This window comes from Giraffa tippelskirchi, chromosome 6 (assembly GCF_054371585.1).
Source record: "Giraffa tippelskirchi isolate mGirTip1 chromosome 6, T2T-mGirTip1v1.2.pri, whole genome shotgun sequence".
NCBI classification, from domain to species: domain Eukaryota; kingdom Metazoa; phylum Chordata; class Mammalia; order Artiodactyla; family Giraffidae; genus Giraffa; species Giraffa tippelskirchi.
This window is the reverse complement of record NC_137280.1, coordinates 89,868,662-89,890,695: the sequence shown is the minus strand read 5'-3', so window position 1 is coordinate 89,890,695 and position 22,034 is coordinate 89,868,662. Positions and strand designations below refer to the sequence as shown.

The 22,034-nt window shown below is 44.0% G+C and overlaps 1 protein-coding gene and 1 pseudogene across 1 annotated transcript; one reads left to right on the top strand and one right to left on the bottom strand.

Annotated features, from left to right (window-relative positions):
• Positions 1-8,142: 8,142 nt before the first annotated feature.
• LOC145510841 (transcription factor E2F3 pseudogene) lies at positions 8,143-10,068 on the bottom strand (annotated as a pseudogene).
• Positions 10,069-11,840: 1,772 nt separating this feature from the next.
• Positions 11,841-21,175, top strand: LOC145508755 (uncharacterized). Its single transcript, XM_081496056.1, has 4 exons — positions 11,841-11,954; positions 16,601-16,727; positions 17,060-17,120; positions 17,490-21,175. The coding sequence occupies exons 1-4, from the start codon at positions 11,952-11,954 to the stop codon at positions 18,457-18,459; spliced, it is 1,161 nt and encodes a 386-aa protein (XP_081352182.1). The 5' UTR covers positions 11,841-11,951; the 3' UTR covers positions 18,460-21,175.
• Positions 21,176-22,034: the final 859 nt, after the last annotated feature.

The window sequence follows — 22,034 nt, the reverse complement described above, 5'->3', positions numbered from 1 at the left end:
ATCAAAATACAATTTATCAAATTTGTGGGATCTAGCAAAAACAGTGCTTACAGGAAATTTATAACATTGAAGGCATATACCTGAAAAGAGATCTGTATTAATTATCTCAGCCTCAATCTTACAAATGAAGAAGGCACTGGTGACCCACTCCAGTACTCTTGCCTGGAAAATCCCATGGACAGAGGAGCCTGGTAGGCTGCAGTCCATGGGGTCGCTAGGAGTCAGACACGAGTGAGCGACTTCACTTTCACTTTTCACTTTCATGCATTGGAGAAGGAAATGGCCACCCACTCCAGTGCTCTTGCCTGGAGAATCCCAGGGACGGGGGAGCCTGGTGGGCTGCCGTCTTTGGGGTGGCACAGAGTCGGACACAGCTGACATGACTTAGCAGCAGCAGCAGCAATCTTACAAAACTAGAAAAAGAAGAACAAATTACACCAAAACTAAGCACAAGAAGAAAAATTATAAAAATTGGAGAAGAAATCAATGCAATTACAGGAAGCCAATGGAGAAAAATCAACAAAACCAAAAACTAGCTCTTTGAGAATATTAATAAAATTGAGGTACATCAATGCAAGCTGAGAGGAAAATAGAGACTATTAATATCAGGAACAAAAAGGGAGAAAATAAAACTGTAAAAGCATTTGACAAAATACATTCATAACAGCAAACTACAAACAGAAGGGAAGTTCCTCTCCCTGGAAAAGACTACCTACAAAAAACCTGTGGTCAATATTAAGTGTAATGGTGAGAAACTAGATACTTTCCTGGTAAGATTGGGAAGAAGGCAATGATGTCCCCTTTCTCTCCAGGCCTAGTCAACCCTGTACCAGAAGTCTAAGCTAATCCAATAAAAGGAAATACAAGGAAAGGAAATAAAAGGTGTACAGAATGTGAAGTAGTAAATAAAACTGTCTTTTGTCACATACGACATGATTATGGAGGAAAAACTCAAAGAATCAACAATAACAAAGAAAACTCTTTGAACTAAAATGAGAGTAGATTAAGGTTGAAGGATAAATGGTTACACAAAAGTCAATACTTTCCCACAAATCATAAACAGTTAATATACAAAAGTTCGTGTTTTGCTATAGATCCAAACAAATATACTCAACTTATCTTTGACAGAGGATCGAAAGCAATTTAATGGGGAAAAAAAAAACACAGTCTTTTCAAGAAATAGTGCCAGGAAAAACTAGAAAGCCACTTCTAGGAACAACTGCTACTGCTACTGCTAAGTCGCTTCAGTCGTGTCCGACTCTGTGCGACCCCGTAGACGGCAGCCCACCAGGCTCCGCCGTCCGTGGGATTCTCCAGGCAGGAATACTGGAGTGGGTTGCCATTTCCTTCTCCAGTGCATGAAAGGGAAAAGTGAAAGTGAAGTCGCTCAGTTGTGTCCGACTCTTAGCGACCCCATGGACTGTAGCCTACCAGGCTCCTCCGTCCATGGGATTTTCCAAGCAAGAGTACTGGAGTGGGGTGCCATTGCCTTCTCCGGCTAGGAACAAAGGTAACAACAACAACAACAACAACAAAAAAAACCCTACCGCCCCGCCGGAGTCCAGCTCCAGCAGATCCAGGAGTTCCCTCAGGATGGACGGCGTCGGCGATGCGAATGAGAAGACACAGCGAGTCTCGGTGTTTCCAAGTGTCTCCCCACTTTATTATTTTTAAGACAGCTTTTATATTTTTTGTGGTATATAGAAACAAATGTAAAGCATAGAGTCATACCAATTCAGCTTAGTGGGCATACCAATTTAACTTAATGGGCATATGAATTCAGCTTAATGGGCCTATCAATTCAGCTCAATAGGCCAGCAGTTTTGACCTTCATCGAAACTGTTTGCATGTTTTTAGTTACCAAAAGCCTCATTTTGTTTACATCATCTTCTGGCCTGGTGGCCTGCTAACACCTTGTGACTCTCTATTGATAAAGGTCGATCAATCAGAATACTTTTGTATAGGGCACATCAGGAAAGAATTCATCAACAGGAAGTTTCAAGGTAAAACCTGTTTTTGGTAATTTACTCTATGCCTTGAGCTTAACAGAAAAGAATGCAGTTCCATAAAGTCAAAGAACAGCAAGCTGAAGGTCAGCTCTAAGTAAGAATCATCAGTTAAATCAACAATTGTCTTATTATTTGTATTAAAGCTAAACTTCTACTTATATAAATCTCTAACTATTATGCTTTTATTATATAGGCTAAATACGTTAAGAGTAAAAACATAGTGAGTAAATATAGATTAAATAACAGTTTCATAAAGCAATATTTCTTATATTTCCTAACAAGCCTTTTTTCCTGTGAAGGGTTTTGTGCTCATAGGGGCTTTCTGTGTGGAGGCTCTCAATGTTGTTTTATTATTAAGGAGCAGTTATGCATATTAGCTCTAAAGGCACAGGCTTATTTATTAAACAAATTAATATGTTAGCAAAAGGAATTTAGATCAGCATACTCTATATCCCAGATAATTTTATTTAGGGTGCTACCATTTAGGGGCCTTGTTGATTTGAGGTTTCAGAATGATCTATTTTAGAAGGGAATCAGGAAAGGCCTTTTGCCTAAGTCATAGAAAATAAGAAGAGGTTTATTATAGTAAACATCAGAAAGACAGATATCTTTAAGGTGAGCGCTGAGGCAGCCTTCCGAGAATCCCTGAGGCCTGAGAAGCTGTGCTCAATCATTCCTCTTTCCCATGACTCTGTCATGGGTGGGATATTGTGGGCTGGCTCCCGGCACCGCATAATCAATCAATGTACTTACACAAATTATAAACCTTCCACAGAAATTAACTGAAGTGGATTATAGATCTTATGTAAGATGAAAAACTACAAAATTCCTAGAACAAAATATAGGAGAAAATCTAGGTGACCTTGGCTATGGTGATTAATTTTTGGAAACAACACCAAGAGCAAGCTCAAGGAAAGAAAAAATTTGTTAAGTTTGACTTCACTAAAATGAAAACTTGTTCTGTGAAACCCAGTGTTAAGAGATTAAAAACACAAGCTGAAGTCTGGGAGAAAATCTTTGTAAAACAAATCAATAAATCAAACAAACAAAAATGGACAACATATCTGAACACACACCTCACCAAAGGAGATATATGAATGATAAAGAAGCATAAGAAAAGATGCTCAACATCATATGTAAGTAGTAGTTGCAAATAAAAGAAAAATGAGATATGACTAGATACTTACTATTATGGCTCAAGTCAAATCATCAAGAGCAAACACCGAACAATAGAGAAGATGTACAGTAACAGGAACCCTCACTCACTATTGGTGGAAATGTAAAATGATATGCCTAGTTTCGGCCATGAAATTAAAAGATGCTTACTCCTTGGAAGAAAAGTTATGACCAACCTAGACAGCATATTAAAAAGCAGAGACATTACTTTGCTAACAAAGTCCGTTTAGTCAAGGTTTTTCCAGTAGTCGTGTATGGATGTGAGAGTTGGACTATAAAGAAAGCTGAGTGTTGAAGAATTGATGCTTTTGAACTGTGGTGTTGGAGAAGACTCCCGATAGTCCCTTGGACTGCAAGGAGCTCCAACCAGTCCATCCTCAAGGAAATCAGTCTTGAATATTCACTGGAAGGACTGATGTTGAAGCTGAAATTCTAATCTTTTGGCCACCTGATGAGAAGAACTGACTCATTTGAAAAGACCCTGATTGGGAAAGATTGCTGGGAAAGATTGAAGGTGGGAGGAGAAGGGGACAAAAGACGATGAGAAGGTTGGATTGCATCACCGACTCAATGGACATGAGTTTGAGTAAACTCCAGGAGTTGGGATCGACAGGGAGGCCTGGCATCCATTCAATGAAATATTGTTCAGCGATAAAAGGATATGAGGTATCAAGCCAAAAAGACATGGAGAAACCTTAAAATAAGATTGCTAAGTGATTATATCTTTCTGGAAATGACAAAACTATGAGAAAGTGAAAGATCTTTGGTTGCCAATGATTTGGGGTGGGAGGGAGAAAATAAGAGGTGGAGCACAAGGGATTTTTAGAAGAGCGAAAGTACAAGATATGGAAATGAAAGACAATGTTATTTCCTAACATCAAAGTCCAGACAGTTTATTCGGTGGGTCAAAAGTTCATTTGGATTTTTTGTGACATTTTATGGAAAACCCCAAAGGAACTTTTTGGCCAACCCCATAAAACACAGAATCAAAGCAATTTTACATGTAGATTTTAATGCATCAATATTAGCTCATTGAATGTAACAAACATACCACAGTCATACAAATTATTAAAAATAGGGCAAACTGTCCAGAGGCACAGAGGTTATGTGGGAATTCTGTTTAATTTCTCATCAAGTTTTCTGTAAACCTAAAACTGCCATAAATAAGTCTGTTAGAAAAAAAAGATAAAGACAGATGTATTAATATTCATTTCGGATGATGACTGATAACTGGAAAAGGTCATCTTTCATTCAACTGATTTGAATTTATTTCAATGAGCCATTATGGTGCTCTTATGAGGCCTGAACCCTGAGACTTGGAAGAGAGGGTGAAACTCCACTGAATGGTGTGTTCCACCGGATGTCATGAGAAGTGAAATGAGTGCCTTGGTTACTATCAGCAGTACCTGGGGCTCTGATGTGGATAAGAGTGTCCTGGCAAGGCCTCAGACAAGTGTTACCTTGATGTACAACATGGGTATCTGGTAGGGAAGAGATTCCCAGAATTCTTTTATCATCAACTCTTAGACAATCGATCGCCCAGGGGTTTGTAAACACATGCTGTCCAAGCCAACTGCTCGTCAGGGCTAAGACGACAGGCTGATGTTGGGTCTGTTGTGAACCCTTGAGTCCCTTCCTTCAGCAGGATGTCCCAATTAAGGCGTGAAGAGCTCGATCACATATGAATGTGGAGATACGTTCTGAAGTCTATGAACTCTCCTTGCTCTTCACTCAGGGAATCCTAAGGATCCCACAGGGAGACTAGGGGTGTGGGAAGGGGTGACCTCCTTCATCACCTGGCACCTGGCAAGAGACCCAGGGGAGGGGAGGCTCCCCCTCCTGCAAGTAGGTTATGGTGGGGGTCCCAGAATCAGCTGTATCTTGTCTCAGGGGGATCTCTACAGCTGTGCTGAGCTCTTGGAGTGCTGCTTACAGGCTCCAAATCATAACGGGAATCTGAATGAGAGGGGTCCTATGTTCAGGGCTATCTGTTTTCAGCACAGCTCCGTCAGGAGACGTAACTGCAGCTCAAGTGGCCTACAGTGCAGGGCCAAGGCAGGACCTTAGTGAGAAGCCTGTGGACAGCTTCAGGCCTGACAGGAAACTCCAGAGGCAGGAGCAGAGGTCCCTGAAGCCTCTACTGTGACTCAGGGTCTGACGGCATTGAGGGGAGTGCCTGTCATTGGCTTGGGCTTTTGTGGGTTTGTTTTGTACTTTCTCTAAGGGATATAAGTAAGGGATATTCTGTAAGATGGTATGGAAAAGCCCAAATGAACGTTTTGGCCAACCCCATCCTGTTGAATTGAGTGCCTACCATGCACCTCCCACTGTGTCGGACACAACAGTGATTCAACTCAACTGTTCTTAGTGTTTGAGGTTTATTTATTTTTTTTTTTCTGATGACTCCCTCATTCCCACAGTTGTTAGCATCCAAGGAATGGATGTGAGGTGCTCTGCCACATTCCCAGCAGGAGATGGCCATCTCCCCCTTGTCCAATGGGAAAGCCATTCTTGGACTCAACTGGTAGGATTTTGCTGCTGTCAGGAAGCCTCTGACTTAGGATGCCATTCCTGAAGAGCTAAGTGGGAGATGCCCTGGCATCACTGCCCTATATTTTTTTCTACTGAAGGAGGAAACAGACAGAGCTGGACTCCATCTTAGGCCAGGCTGCGAACATTAGGCTACACGCTCGGTCACCCTCCCAATGGACTCTGAACTTTGTGCCCAGTGTCTATAGAAACGGCATACCAATGGAAAACCAGACCCTCCCGGATAAAACAGCCTTAGGACTTGTACTTTGACTCTCCGTTACCTAAAAGAATATGCTAATTATCTCTGTAACAGAGCAAAGTCATAAATTCCATTATGTTTATCAGCATATGACCACAGGCCTATTGATAAATGTCCACTGTTTATCTAGTCTTATAACACATGAATGATGGAGTTATTGTGATTGTATTTACCCTTCCTTTGTTTATGTAAGTCTCAAGGAATTTGGGGTGGTGGGTTCAGACATGTACACATGAGGTATAAAATATTTTCACAAATGCTGGTTGGGGTCCTTGGCTAAGAGAAGCCTCTGCCTTGGGCCCGCCGGTGTAATAAACTGCACTCCATTACCTGCATTGTCCTTCTGACTGAGTTTGTTTCCCAGAACGCGTGACTACAACACTACAGCCTCAGCTTTCCTTGGTCCAACCTGCTCCTTCACAGTGGAACGGGGAACAGGGAGCTCTGGCCAGGACTCCTGTCACCCCTGACACAGTGGGAGCTCCCTCCCCTCAAGGGCTGAAGCGAAGTGCCCCTGATAGCATGCTACTCACGACGAGGGATGTCCTTCTCCCCAAAGACCTCTCCATCCAACCCCATCCTGAGAAGTGGTCTCCCTGAATGCAGTATAAGAGCCTTTTCCCCGGTCAGAGGGGGCCCGGGAAGCCCAAGGGACGAAGAGATCCATCCACGACCTGCTGCTCCTTGGGGCTGCGGCGTCATCTGACCTGGTTCTCTCCAATGGGCCTTCCCCCTGTCAGTGAGCTCCACTCACTCCGAGCACCTCCTCCTGGGGAAGAAAGCGAGATGGGGTGAAGATTCTCCTTGAGGCTGTTAAGCATTAGATCACACACGCTCTGATCAGTAGAGGTTCTCTACCTCTGTTTAAGATAATTTGAATTAGCAAAAAACGCTTCAAAGTAAACAATTAAATTGAAATGGTTGATGGTTGCACAGGAATGCTTAAATGCCAGCTAAAAAAAGAAAAGAAAAAAAAAACCTAAAACAATCCACAAAGAACTCCTAAGTAGGCGTTTGCTACAAACTTCAAACTTACAAATACATCGGGGGTGTTAGGTAGTTAGAATAGGAATAAGGAGTCCAGAATGGCAGTGGCTAAAAGACAAGGAAGGGAAAAGCCCACTAAAATAGAACAAAGGAAGGTCGGAAGATCGGAGAGAGAACCTCAGGTAAAACAAACAGCGCCCCCTGGCTAGACCAATTTACATAGGGCAGGCTCAGGGGGAGGAGAAAAGACATAAAAAGTGGAGCCAAAATTGGGCCAAGGGGCCTCTTCTTCTCTTCGGGTCTTTTGGGTCGGCATTCCCTCAGGACTGGAGGATGTATTTTCCTTTACTTTCTAAATAAAGCTGAGTTGTAACATGGAGCTGTAAAACTGGTCCGTCTGTTGCTTCAAATTTTTTTGTGACAAGACAGAACCAAGGAAATAACAAACTTCCCCGACAGGGGCAAGAGAGTGGGAGGAGTTTATGGAGACAGGAAACTCCAGAACAGCTTAGAGGGGCAGAACTCTGTATCTGCGATGAATATTCGAGAACAGTTTCTTCATCCAAAAGGATGTGGAAGATCTCTTGGCCTGGGAGTGGTACACGCAGTCCATGGCTTAAACTGAGTATGAGAGTAATTTAAATATTCCTGAGAAGAGCTGAAGAAATCCATTTCATACTTTTGCATGACTTCAAGTTTACAGTTCCTGCAGTTTCCATCCCAAATCAGCAGACCCCAAAGACATGCATTCTGCGGAGAAGGCACGGCTTGAAATGCTATTAAAGGTATATTGCTGTTTTTGAATGGGCCAGGTGGCCAGACCCCATTCTACAGCCCATCATCCCTCAGACACAGCAAGCCAATCCAGGAGGCAGGGAAGGAGGGAGGCCGAGGACCTGTGAGAGACACCTGATTGCACATTTTCTCACTTGCTGACTCATCCAGGAGATTTTGGAGCCTGGGGCAAGGCAGGGCTTTCCAAAGGGAGCCTGTAACTGCGTTGATAGTTTGTTTGTTTGTTTAATTCATTAAAATGTCAGCTTTGTTCTGAAGTCTGTAGTTTACTTCAAGATACTATCTTGGAGGAAGAAAGGAGGAAGGGACAACACTGCATGACACATGTTCTGGTTTCATAATAAAAAAGTATTGGTTTATAAAGGGAGTTCACACAAAGGATAATCAACTACACAAAAAGTCTTCCACCAGCAGAAACTTTACAAATCTTAAGCATCAAAGAGATCGTTGATGCCTTCTTCCTCCCCGAGGCTTAGGAGATAGTCTTCTTGGAGAAAGGAGGCAGTAAGTTCTCAAATGGTCCTTCTAGGTTGGAAGAAATTTGGTCCTCAGTCTGCTGTAAAAGGTTGGCCGGGGAGGCCAGAAGAGAAAGGTTTGTCATAGAAATCAAGCAATCACTATGCCCTGAGTTGGTTGAAGCCAAGTCTTTGGAAGTGGGCTTAGGGATATTCCCTTTGTGGTCCTGGTTGTTTGCTTTCATTGGACTGTGTGTTTCAGTCTCTTCTGGACACAAATAAACCTCAATGGGTCCTTGGATACTTGTCAAATGTATTTGTAGGCTCTCTGTTGGGTCAGGCACTTCAAGTTATGTTTCCGGAGGGGCTTTCACAACTATTAACAGTTTGGTCTTTAAGGCCACTAATTTTTCAAATATCTTGATATGTAACATAAGCTAACCTTTGATTCTCTGAATTCTCGGTTAACAGTTTGAGGTCCAGGGTGCAGCTTTGGATCAGTTCATCAAATTTCTTCTCTTTCTGACTGAGCTCGGTCACTTTTGACAGGATTTGACACTGAACCAGAATACCCCTGTCCTCAAATAGACTGCAGCCCATCCACTGAATGTTGTTTTTAGACTTCTTAATGAGGTGGATGCCTTTCAGGACGTTGGTGATGTCATAAATTCTTCTCTTTTGCACCTTCAGCACCTCTGCTGCTTTGTTCAAATCTGAGACCCCATCAGCTGATTGGCTCAGTAGTTGAATGAACTTCTTGGTGAGCAGACCAAGGGATGTATCATACCGTGTTTTTTCTGAGGGAGATTTTGGAGTTTGGGGGCTATCTGGACTTCGGAGTGCAGCTCTTCCTTTGCTCTGGGGGGTTTTTAAACCATGTGAGAATACTGCTGACCGCTTTCTCCTAGCTCCAGCCTGCCGCTCTGCCTGCTGCTGTAAGGGCGTTTCCGAAACCAGCCTGGCTCCGGGGGGGAGGTGGGGGGTGCCGGCTGGAGAGGGGGCCGGGAGGGCTGAGCGGACCCGCGGCGCCGGGCGAGGGCGGGCGCCCGCGGAGGGGGGCGGGGGTGCTGGGGAGAGGAGAGGGAGGGTGGCCCCGCCGGGGGCGGGTGCGAGGACGCCGGGACGGTTCCAGGCCAGGGAGCCGGTGAGCAGGAGGAAGTGGGTGCCCCTCTCCCCCTCCAGCGCCTCCTCCCGCCGCCCCCGCCGCCGCCGCCGCCTCCTCCCCAGTCACAAGCGCGTCCTCCGCGAAACTTCACCGGCAGGTCCCGGGGAGAGGGACAGACCCAGGAGGCGGGAGGGGAACACGGCTGCCCCGCCCTCCGTTGCTGGGGGGCGGAGAGAGGGACAGGGCGGGGGAAGGAAGGGGCAAGGGGAGAGGCGGGTCAAGGGCAGGCCCCGGCCGGCGAGGAAAGCTCAGGCGCTCCGGCTACCGGGGCACCGCCGCTGCCACCGCCGGGATGCTCCCAGGCCGGCCGCCAGCCCACAGGCTCCTCACCCCCAGACAGCCCACAACCCGGCCCGCTGAAGAAGACTCTTGAGAGTCTCATGGACAGCAAAGAGATCAAACCAGTCAATCCTAAAGGAAATCAACCCTGAATATTCATTGGAAGGACTGATGCTGAAGCTGAAACTCCAATACTTTGGCCACCTGATGCAAAGAGCGGACTCACTGGAAAAGACCCTGATGCTGGGAAAGATGAGGGCAAGAGGAGAAGGGGGTGACAAAGGATGAGATGATTGGATGGCATCACTGACTCAATGAACATGAGTTTGAGCAAGCTCCGGGAGATAGTGAAGCACCAGGAAGCCTGGCCGTGCTGCAGCCCGTGGGTTCGCAAAGAGACAGACACGACATAGTAACTGAACAACTGCTGCTGCTGCTGCTGCTAAGTCGCTTCAGTCGTGTCCGACTCTGTGCGACCCCATAGACGGCAGCCTACCAGGCTCCTCCGTCCCTGGGATCCTCCAGGCAAGAACACTGGAGTGGGTTGCCATGTCCTTCTCCAATGCGTGAAAGTGAAAAGTGAAAGTGAAGTCGCTCAGTCGCGTCCGACTCTTCGAGACCCCATGGACTACAGCCTACCAGGCTCCTCCGTCCATGGGATTTTCCAGGCAAGAGTACTGGAGTGGGTCACCATTGCCTTCTCCAACTGAACAACAACAATATGTAAAATAGATAGCCAGTGGGAATCTGCTGTGTGATACAGGGAGCTCAATCCCTGTGTTGAGTGTTCTGTGTTGTGCTCAGTGTTACCTAGAGGGGTGAGATAGGGGTGAGAGATAGGAGAAAGGTTCAAGAGGGAGGGCACATATGTATACCTGTGGCTGATTCATGTTGATGTATGGCAGAAACCAGCACAATATTGTAAAGCAATTATCCTCCAATTAAAATTTAAAAAAACAACAAAAGGCCAGAATAGAGAGGGAGAGGCAATGAGGAAGTAAAGCAAAAAGGGCCATCAGTCTTGCAAAACATCTCAGGGAATGGCTAGCCTTTGGAAGAGATGTGTCAATCTCTTCTTTTCACAGGGGACAGAGTCAGATTATCTCCCTGTGATCTGAACAAATGCCTTTTGGCAGGGTCTTCTTCTGAGGCAGGTCATTGAAAGTGAAAGCGTTAGTCACTCAGTGTCGGACTGTTTGTGACCCCATGGACTGCAGCCAACCAGGCTCCTTTGTCCATGGAATTCTCCAGGCAAGAATACCGGAGTAAGTTGCCATTTCCTTCTCCAGGGGATCTTCCCCACCCAAGGATGGAACCTGGGTCTCTGACATTGCAGGCAGACTGTACCAACTGAGCCATCAGGGAAGCTTATGTATTAGTTTGAAGAAAGAGCAAGTACAGATAAGAGGATGGCTCAGGGCAGACCTGCCAGGAACAAGGTTTTTGAGTCCACCAGGGGTCAAGGGCTTGTCATATGTATGACTATAATAACAAAAGCAATGAAAAGCAAGTCAAAGAAACAGTTTTAACATGGAGTCAGAATTGGCTTCTCCTGCAACATTGGCACCAGCAAAGGTTGAGTGATTCAGACCTCCTAACAGAGAGCCAACTGCTCTAGGATTCTTCAGCTTAAGTACCTAATGAGTGGGGGTGGTGCAGGGCTGGGTAGAAGGCTCAGAGCAGTCAAGGACCAAAGATGAAAATGCACCAGGCCCCTTTACTGCAGAGGGGAGTTCACATTTAAGTGTCTGCTTTTCTTAAAAAGAACCACATTCCATGCCTGGCCACACAGCCTTACACCAAGCCCTTGACCCCTGGTGGACTCAAAAACCTTGTTTCTGGCAGGTCTGGCCTGGGCCATCCTCTTATCTGTACTTGTTCCTTCCTCAAACTGAATCAGGAATCCCAGTGCAGGAGAAGCTGCAGAAGACACTAAAAGCAATCTTAGCCAGGAAAAAGTCTTCTATCATGGGGTCGCAAAGAGTTGGACACAACTAAGTGACTAAGCACAACAACATCAAGGCAGCAAAAGTGACAGGCAAGGGGCTGGTCCCCCCTCACCTCCCACAAGTTGTCACTTAGGCACAAGGGGCGGGGCTTTGGGATCTGTCCAACCAGGAGGACGCTGAGGCAGATGGGCGGGGCGATGTCCCGCTACGTGGACTTCCTTTCTTTTTCGCATTGCGCAGGTTTTGTGTTCTGTCTGGTTCACTGGCCTGGTCATTCTCCTGCATCTTCTGTCGCTCTGGTGGTTGTCTTTGGGAGGGACTCAGACAGTCCCAGGTGACCTGGAAATGGTGAGTGTGCTGACCAGGGCATCGGACGCCGCGGTGGGACTAGTGGGAATCGGCGGAAACCCGCCATTTTGACCTGCCCCCTCGTGTTCACCCCCAGAGTGTGCAGATACGCGTTGTCTGAGGCTCCGCTCGGATCTCAGTCCCCTCAGGTTCTCAGTGGGGTTGTTGGCCGGCAGCCGGGTCCCCTGGCGTCCAATCTTGTCACTTCCGGAAGGAACTTCCGCCCCGGAGCCTCTGCCCGCTGGCTCTGCGCCTGCAGCCCCTCTTCTCCCCTAGATTATGCGCTGGCCACGTGCACGGTCTTCAGGGGACAATCGGGACTTGTTCTCCAGGGTTCTGTCGTGGGATTAGCTGTTGTATGAGGGGTCCCAGACCATCTTTTCTGCAGGAAGGAGAGGGGGAGCGCCGGGTTTCCTCAGTTTTCCGAGTATTTGGGAAGTGGACTCTTAAAATTGAAAACCTTAACCCTCTAGAGCAGCTTTGTAGGACTGGCAATGAATCATTAAATTTGCAGATCGCTCCCTTCATTCTCAAAGTCGATTTCGCCTATCCGATTCAAATTACTTATCAGCTGTTTGTCTCTGCGGTGCATTTAAACACAAGCAATGTTCTAACTGTTCATCCTGTTTGCGCGGTCTTGGCGCAGAGTCGTGGATGGCATATTCGCTAGAGGCGGGGCGGGGTGGGGGGCGGTCTGTGGCTATTTTACCTGAGCGGCAAGCCGCGAAAATAACCACTGGGAAGTAGGTGGTATGAAATCCTGGGAAGTAGGTTGTATGAAATCCTTTCCGTTCCCGATTTTTTTGTTTGTTTGTTTGTTTTTGTTTTTGTTTTTAAACTGAGAACAGATATCCTAGAAGTTCTTTCCTGGAGGATTTTTTTTTTAATTTATTTATTCATTTTTGGCTGTGCTGGGCCTTTGCCTCTGCGCGGGCCCTTCTCCAGTCGCGGAAAGCGGGGGCCTTTCTTGGCTGGATTGCTCGAGCTTCTCATTGCAGTGGTCACCCCTGCTCCGCGTCTCGGGGCCGGTGAGCTCAATAGTTGGCTCCGGTCTCTAGAGCATTGTCTTAGTAGCTCCCCCGCATGTGGGATCGTCCCAGAATAGGAATGGAACCCATGTCTCCTGTCTTTACAACTGAGCCACCGGGGAGCCCACCTAGAGGATTTTTTGAAAACTTTTCTGGATCTACCCTGCCAGTCACTATGTTCAGTTCAGTTCAGTTCAGTCTCTCAGTCGTGTCCAACTCTTTGCGACCCCATGAATCCCAGCACACCAGGCCTCCCTATCACCAACTCCCGGAGTTTACCCAAACTCATGTCCATCGAGTTGGTGATGCCATCCAGCCATCTTATCCTCTGTCGTCCCCTTCTCCTGCCCCCAATCCTTCCCAGCATCAGGGTCTTTTCCAGTGAGTCAGCTCTTCGCATGAGATGGCCAAAGTATTGGAGTTTCAGCTTCAACATCAGTCCTTCCAATGAACAACCAGGATTGATCTCCTTTAGGATAGACTGGATCTCCTTGCAGTCCAAGGGACTCTCAAGAGTCTTCTCCAACACCACATTTCAAAAACATCAATTCTTCCACGGTCAGCTTTCTTCACAGTCCAACTCTCACATCCATACATGACTACTGGGAAAACAATAGCCTTGACTAGACGGACCTTTGTTGGCAAAGTAATGTCTCTGCTTTTTAATATGCTATCTAGGTTGGTCATAACCCCGTTCAAAAGATTCACTCCTTAAGTTTCTGTTTTTTTCAATAGTGTAAAATGTATTTAATTAATAGAACCTGGTAAGAGCTAAGAGAGGTTAATTTCAGGGGGGAATAAATTCTAGTATTACATTCCATTTGTGAAGAATTTTGTTTGACTATTTTTTATTCCCTGAACGAGTATGGTGATTTATTTTGAACTGTACTATTGGTTGATTTCAAATGGCATTATAGGATTTAGACTTGCAGACTAAAAGTATTCAAGCGTGATTAATTATGTAGAAAATAAACTTGCCCTGGAAATATTGATATATATTTTCTGAAAGGAATAGATATTTGGGGTTTTCTGGGTGGAGTAGTAAAAGTGACTTGTAATTTTCTTCTCTCATTTCCACATAAACATTGGATTTGAGTGATTTTCCTGAATTAGTCAGACAGGGTTTGTATATTTAAAATTTCAGTGGTGGTAGAGAGCCCTTTAAATGGAGAGCAGAGCCTGAGGTCAGTGTTTTCAGGCTAAGGCCCCCCTTGGAGCCTTCAAGGGGAAGTACTTGAAGACGCTCATATACTTGGAATCATACAGTTTATAGCTTTGTCAAATTGACTCCTTTCAGTTAGCAGTATACTTTTGAGCTTTCCTGGTGTGTTTTCATAGCTTGATTTCTTCCCTGGTGGCTCAGTGGTAAAGAATCCACCTGCCAAAGATTGAAGGCGGGAGGAGAAGGGGACAACTGAGGAGGAGATGGTGAAGGACCGGGGAAGCCTGGATTACTGTGATATTGAATGGTTTCCCTTGGAAACAAACAGAGATCATTCTATCGTTTTTGAGATTGCATCCAAGTACTGCCTTTCGGACCCTTTTGTTGACCATGATGGCTACTCCATTTCTTCTAAGGGATTCTTGCCCACAGTAGTAGGTATAATGGCCATCTGAGTTAAATTCACCCATTCCAGTCCATCTTAGTTCGCTGATTCCTAGAATGTCGATGTTCACTCTTGCCATCTCCTGTTTGACCACTTCCAATTTGCCTTGATTCATGGACCTAACATTCCAGGTTCCTATGCAATATTGCTCTTTACAGCATTGAACTTTGCATCTATCACCAGTCACATCCACAGCTGGGTATCATTTTTGCTTTGGCTCCATCCCATCATTCTTTCTGGAGTTATTTCTCCACTGATCTCCAGTAGCATATTGGGCACTTACTGACCTGGGGAGTTCATCTTTCAGTGTCCTATCTTTTTGCCTTTTCATACTGTTCATGGGGTTCTCAAGGCAAGAATACTGAAGTGGTTTGCCATGCCCTTCTCCAGTGGACCACATTCTGTCAGACCTCTCCACCATGACCCATCCGTCTTGGGTGACCCCACACGGCATGGCTTAGTTTCATTGAGATAGACAAGGCTGTGGTCCGTGTGATCAGATTAGCTAGTTTTCTGTAATTTTAGTTTCAGTGTCTCTGCCCTCTGATGCCCTCTCACAACACCTACCGTCTTACTTGGGTTGGACGTGGGGTATTTTTCATGGCTACTCCAGCAAAGTAAAGTAATCAGCCTCCAACTAAAATAAATTAATTAATTAAAAATAAATAAATAAAGAGTGTGATGAGAAAGAGATTTTCCAGCACATAATTGCCCTGTATATTCTAAAATTTGGCTGGAAGCCGCCCTGAGGCACCTGAGTATAGGAATTTTGTGGTCCCGATTTTTTTTTTAACTTACTGGATTTTTGTTCTGCGTGCAGGTTTTCTCTGCAGCTTCTTGTTGTGGTGGTTAGTTCTCTTGTTGAGGAAAGCACGGGTCTCTAGAACACAGGCTCAGTAGTTGTGGCCCACGGGCTTAGTTGCCCTGGGGCATGTGAGATCTCTGACCAGGGATTGAACTTTTGTCTCCTGTCTTAGGGGCTTCCCTGGTGGCTCAGACACTAAAGAGTCTGCCTGCAATGCAGGAGATGTGGGTTCAATCCCTGGGTTGGGAAGGAACCCTGGAGACGGAAGTGGCAACCCACTCCAGTATTCTTGCTTGGAAAATTCCGTGGACAGAGGAATGTGGCAGGCTACAGTCCAAGGGGTCGCAAAGAGTCAGACATGACTGAATGACTAGCGCTCCTGCATTGGCAGGCAGATTCCTAAATACTAAACCACCAGTTTCATAAACCCTGTATTGGAATATCACTTTTTTAAAAAATATATAATTTAGGAACCAGGAATGTCCCTAATGTATTATTGCTTCTTCTCCATAACTGAGGTCTAAATTTGAAATTGCTTCCTACCTGCATTAAGTTTTTTTAATAAAAAAAAAGGAAAAACAGACTCTGTGATAATTATTACACAACTTAAAGGCAGTGCTTCTGCAGAAGAATGTTTATATCCAGGCAACTGCATGTGATTTCTTCTAAATACTTGAAGGACCTTGGCACAGTATGGCCAGCTGGCCTTTGTTAAAAGTTTGAGTTCTGCAGGCCACCTGGGCTTTGATGTTAGGTGATAGGACTAGAAAACACCGTCCAGTTTTTTGCTGCATTTTTATTCATTGAAACCTCATGCAGTCTGTATTCTCTACCCCATGGGGTACTATAAATTGTAGACCATAAGGAAGAATATTAAAGAATTTTTTCACAAGAACTAAATGGTTCCTAAAATGGTATTTATTTCATCTGTATAACATTTCTAATGTTTCCCTACATTCTCTGGTTCTGCCATGATCGTGATATGAGTGACACTGTGACCACAGAAATGATGTGTAAATGGTTTCATTTCTTCATGATCCTGTCAAATTATTGAGGAAATGTGGAGAGTAAGTTTTTCATGATCAAGTCATAGAATAACTCTTTATAAACAACAAAATAGTACATCACCCGCCTGTAAATGGAGTGTGGATATCTAGTGCTGTCAGTCTCATGCATCTCACTGTGTACATATTTTGGATGTTTTAGGACTCATTGGCCTTTGAGGATGTGGCTGTAAACTTCACCCTGGATGAGTGGGTTTTACTGGATTCCTCACAGAGGAAACTCTACAGAGATGTGATGCGGGAAAACTTCAGGAATGTAGTCTCAGTAGGTAAGAATAAAGAAATTTCTTCCCTTTATCAATTAGAGAGCAAGTGTTTCTTATCTGGCTATACTGTTCAGAGATGTGGAATGTGGAGAGGGAGGACACTGGTAATGAAAGTAGGGGGAAAAAGAGGAATTCCCGCAATCCAGAGGTTAAGTAGCAGCACTTTCACTGCCGTGGCCCTGGTTCAATCCCTGGTCAGGGAACTAAGATCCCACAAGATGTACAGGGAGGTGAAAAGAAAAAAAAAGAAACTGGGCAATGTCAGAGTTCATTATGGACATAACATTCTCTAATGTCTAATACTTTGGGATCTTTTTTCTGGGTATGCATTTCAGAAGCAAAACAGGAAGATCATGACACTGAAGATCAGGACAAAAACCAGGAGAGAAAATTAAGGTGAGCCATATATACAGTACAAAGCATGTCTCATGTGAGAATCTTATGAAAACTTTAAAGGAAGCAAACAAATAGTTCCATCTTCAAATTTAGTTGTTTTTAGAAAATGTCTCCCCCAAATTTTCTTAAATGTGATATAAATGTTCTGTGTTTGAAATATAGTTGTGTACAGTCAGTATTCATAAAGCCTATATTTGAATATCACTTTTTAATAGAAAAGGGAAAGTCCTGTTAACAGCATTCAGTTTATTTGACTTCTACCAAGTCACACAAGATATAAAACCTCACTATTCCTATAAATCATAATAAAAACAATAAATATAATGTAATTAAGAAAAAAATCATTAATAGTATTCTCATGATTTACAGAAATCCCAAGGCAGAGAGACACTCTGAAAAGAAAGACATTAATTCCTCTGAAGAAAGCTTCAACCTTATTCCAACTCCCAATGTGAAGAGAACTCGTGATGTAAAACCATGGGAATGCAGAGCATGTGGGAAAGTCTTCATGTATCATTCATCCCTTACCAGACACATGAAATGTCACATTGAAAACAGATCAGGAGATCACCGAAAGTACCGTGAGAAGGTATATAAATGTAAAGAATGTGGAATAGCATTCATTTTTCCTAGTGCTCTGAAAACCCATGAAAGGAGTCACACAGGGGAGAAACCCTATGAATGTAAGGAATGTGGCAAAGCCTTTGCGTGGCACACAACTTTTCGAAAACACATGGGAACACACACCGGAGATTTACCTTACAAGTGTCAGAAATGTGAGAAAGCATTCATTTATCCCAGTCACCTACGAATGCATGAAAGCACTCATAAAGGACATAAACCCTATAAATGTACAGAATGTGGAAAAACCTTTGAAAGTCCTGAAACAATTGAAATACATGAAAGGATTCACAGGGGAGAGAAACCTTATGAATGTAAGCAGTGTGGTAAAGCTTTCAAACGTTTGAGGTCCTTCCAGGCACACAAAAGACATCACACAGGAGAGACACCGTTTGTATGTAAAACATGCTCTAAAGTATTGAATACTGCCTGGTCGCTTCGAAATCATGAAAGAATCCACACTGGAGAAAAACCATATAAGTGTAAGGAATGTGGGAAAGCCTTCTTACTGAATGTAACCCTTCAGAAACACATGATAACACACACTGGGGATGGACCTTATAAATGTAAAGAATGTGAGAGAGTATTCATTCACCCCAGTTCTTTTAAAGTACATGAAAGGAGTCACACTGGAGAGAAACCATATCAGTGTGACCAGTGTGGTAAATGGTACCGGTATCCATCATTTTTAAAAATACATCGAAGGACCCATAGTTGACAGGGGGGACACTTTGAATGTATGGGAATGGGAAATGAAAGGGAAACCCTCTGTTCCACTTATGTTGACATGCATGAAAGAATTCACACTGGACAGAAAGCTATCAATTTCATGGAAATGTCAGAAATCTTCCATTTGTGTCTCAGTCATTCAAAGACCCACGAGACTACACACTGGACAGAAATCATATAAAATGTGAAGAATGTGTAAAAGGCTTTTCCAACCTTAGTAGTTTCTGGAACCATAAAAGGATTTACTAGGTAAAACCTTATTTGTAAACAGCCTCAGAAATACTTCAATTGGCTGATATCATTATATGGAAAAACTCCCATGGAGAAGATGTGTAAATGTAAATAACATGAGATAAGTTGGTGGAAAGTAACCTTCAGCATGAAAGAGTTATTTTATTTTTATTTATTAGTATTTTCTTTTGACCTCAACTTGGGACATGTAGGATCTTAGTTCCCCAACCAGTGATGGAAGCATGCCCCTGCAGTGGAGGCACGTTGTCTTAACCATTGGACTGCTGGGGAAGTCCCAAAGGAATTGTTCTAAAAATTTGTAAATGCGTTGTGTTTACTAAAGATCTTTCTTCAAGTTTAACCTTAAATGGTGGATTTCTACTCATTTCAGAAAGGAATATTAATGTCAGTTATTTCTGTAAGTTATCTTTCAACCATAGTACATAAGGTTTAAAGATAGTAATGTTTCCTTTACTCAGTGATTTTTTTTTTCCTCTTTGGGTGTAATAGAAAAGGATAACTTTGTTTCTTTGCTAGGCAAAGGCGGCCACAGCGGGCTAATGCCCTCAAAACCATGTGTTCCCACTTGGGGAAGAGAGTGAGAAAGTTTTATAGTAATTGTTCAAAGAGGTTCACTTCATGGACATTCTTCTGATGGGTGGGTGATGAGGCAAGTTGGAGTCAGCATCATCAACCTGAGGTCCAACTGGTCTGGGGTCTCCCTGTCTGTGGGCAGCATACCCTCCTTAATCATTAACTTCTCCCACCTGAGGGAGTTTCAGTTTCTGCAAAATAGCTCAAACATATTGTGTGTGTTCATTGATGGGGAATCAGGACCTTGCCCCAAGGCTGCTCTTGACTCTTTATCCCCGGTCTTGCACCCCCTCCCTTCCCTGATCAACAGTTGCTTCCCTAAGCCCACTGGAACTCAGGGAAGCTCATGGAAGCTGAGTGAAGGCTGTTTCCTGTGATCAAAGAGATGGACACAGAAGGGTCTTGTCCCCAGGAGTCCCAGAGGGTCCGGCTCAGTATCAGTGCAGCAGTTCCTAGATATATAACCTATTATATATATTGTACCCTTTTTTATGGGCTTCCCTGGTAGCTCAACTTGTAAAGAATCTGCCTGCAATGCAGGAGACCCCTGTTCAATTCCTGGGTCAGGAAGATCCCCTGGAGAAAGGATAGGCTATCCACTCCAGTATTCTTGGGCTTCTCTGGTGGCTCAGACAGTAAAGAATCTGCCTGCAATGCAGGAGACCTGGGTTCGAACCCTAGGTTGGGGTGATCCCCTGGAGGAGGGCGTGGCAACCCGTTCCAGTTGGTGGTGATGAGTATAGGAGCCTTTTTCCGCTTCCATTCTATTAATCACTTGAAATTAATATTATGTATGGCTGTGATGTCAAAGAGTATACTACTAAGTAAATTATGATTTTTCCTATTTGTTTTATTTCTGACTAATAATTGAACAGACTGCTTGCTTGCGTGTGTGCGTAGGTGCTCAGTCATATCTGACTCTCTGACCCTTTGGATTGTAGCCCACCAGGGTCCTCTGTCTATGGAATTTTTCCAGGCAAGAAGACTGGAATGGGTTGCTATTTCCTATTCCAGGGGATCTTTCTGAACTAGAGACTGAACCCACGTCTGTTGCATCTCCTGCATTGGCAGGTGGACTTTTTATCACTGCACCACCTGGGAAGCCTGAATAGACTATGAAACTTGTTTTAATCCTAAAGATGTCAAGTTAGAGATACCTTGCCCTGTGAGTGATATTAGGACCTAGACTTTCTAGAATCCATCCTCTTTGTGGTTCCTTGTTAGAGATACCTTGCCTGTGAGTGATATTAGGACCTAGACTTTCTAGAATCCATCCTCTTTGTGGTTCCTTGTTAGCATTCACCAGTAGCTCACCTGTGTGTGATTTAAAAGCAGATGTAAAAAAGACATTGTTCAGATATTAGAGCCCCCACCCTGGGAGACAGTTACACAGGAGCTTCAAGGACAGCATCTTCCAGCTTATTTTCCAAACTCCGTGAACTTGTAGTGAAGAGTATCGTCAACACCAGCAACCAGTGGTGGTTGCTATAAAAATGATTTCCATTTTTATAGATGTATAGTTTCCCCCAATGTCTTCATAGCTTCCACATCAAAGATCCAGCAGAGTTTAAATTTTTTTCTGTTACGCTTCCTGTGTCCACAAGGAAAGTATTTCAGAGTTTTGTGGTTGGGAATATCCTCTGATTCCACTCTTATCTGGATTATATCTTTGTTTCTCTCCTACATTTCAGTTTGCTTCTCTGGTTCGTTCTGCACTGCTATCCTTGACCCATTGTTTCCATGTGAGAAGAATCACCTCCCTTCTGTCAGGAAGGCTATGGGTGCTTCCTGTTACTTGTAGCTGAACATAATCCTTCAATGTGTTTTTTATTGTATTTTATGTTATATGATTAAAACTTTGAATTTTTTGTGAAACAGAAGGTTTTGTCGTTTCAAATATTTTACCTGTATTCTGAACTGTTCATTAGCCAACAAGTTTCTTTTTCATGTCCTTAGAGAATATATAAAAGTACCCATTCGGAAAAAAACTTGCATTATTCTTCATTTAACCATTTATACAGTCTGGTCAGTTTTATCCTGTGAGTGAGTACAAGGTCAGCTACTTTATCTTTGGGCTATTTTCTTGCTTTTAGTTACAGTTTTCCTCATGAAACTAATTTCTTACTCTTTTTTTTTTAAGTTTTATTTATTTTATTTTTGGCTGTGCTGGGTCTCTGTTGTTGCACCTGGGCTTTCTCTAGTTGCAGCAAGCTGGGACTACTCTCTAGTTGTGGTGTGCGCACATCTCATTGGGGTGGTTTCTCTTGTTGTAGAGCACAGGCTCTAGGGTGCATGCGCTTCAGTATTTGTGACACACGGGCCCAGTTGCATGTGGAATCCTACCCGACCAGGGACAGAACCTGTGTCCTCTGCATTGGCAGGCAGATTCCCAACCACTGGACCACCAAGGAAGTCCCTCATTTCTTCTTATCTGCAGAAGTTAAAAAGATTGTTTCAATGCCATCTTGCCTGTGACCTCTAAGATCATAGCTGTAGTCAGATTCTAAGGTGAAGTAAATTCTATTAATAATAAATTATATTAAGAGTAACATGGAAACTTACATTACCATATGTAAAATAGATAGCCAATGAGAATTGCTGTATGTCTCAGGAAACTCAAACCGGAGGTCTGTATCAACCTGGAGGGGTGGGATGGGGAGGGAGATGGGAGGGAGGTTCAAGAGGGTGGGGACATATGTATACCTATGGCTGATTCATGTTGAGGTTTGACAGAAAACA

Coding starts and splice junctions, on each gene's coding strand:
- LOC145508755 (XM_081496056.1), top strand. Junction 16,728..17,059: donor CAGGAATGTAGTCTCAGTAG/GTAAGAATAAAG, acceptor TATGCATTTCAG/AAGCAAAACAGGAAGATCAT. Junction 17,121..17,489: donor AACCAGGAGAGAAAATTAAG/GTGAGCCATATA, acceptor CATGATTTACAG/AAATCCCAAGGCAGAGAGAC.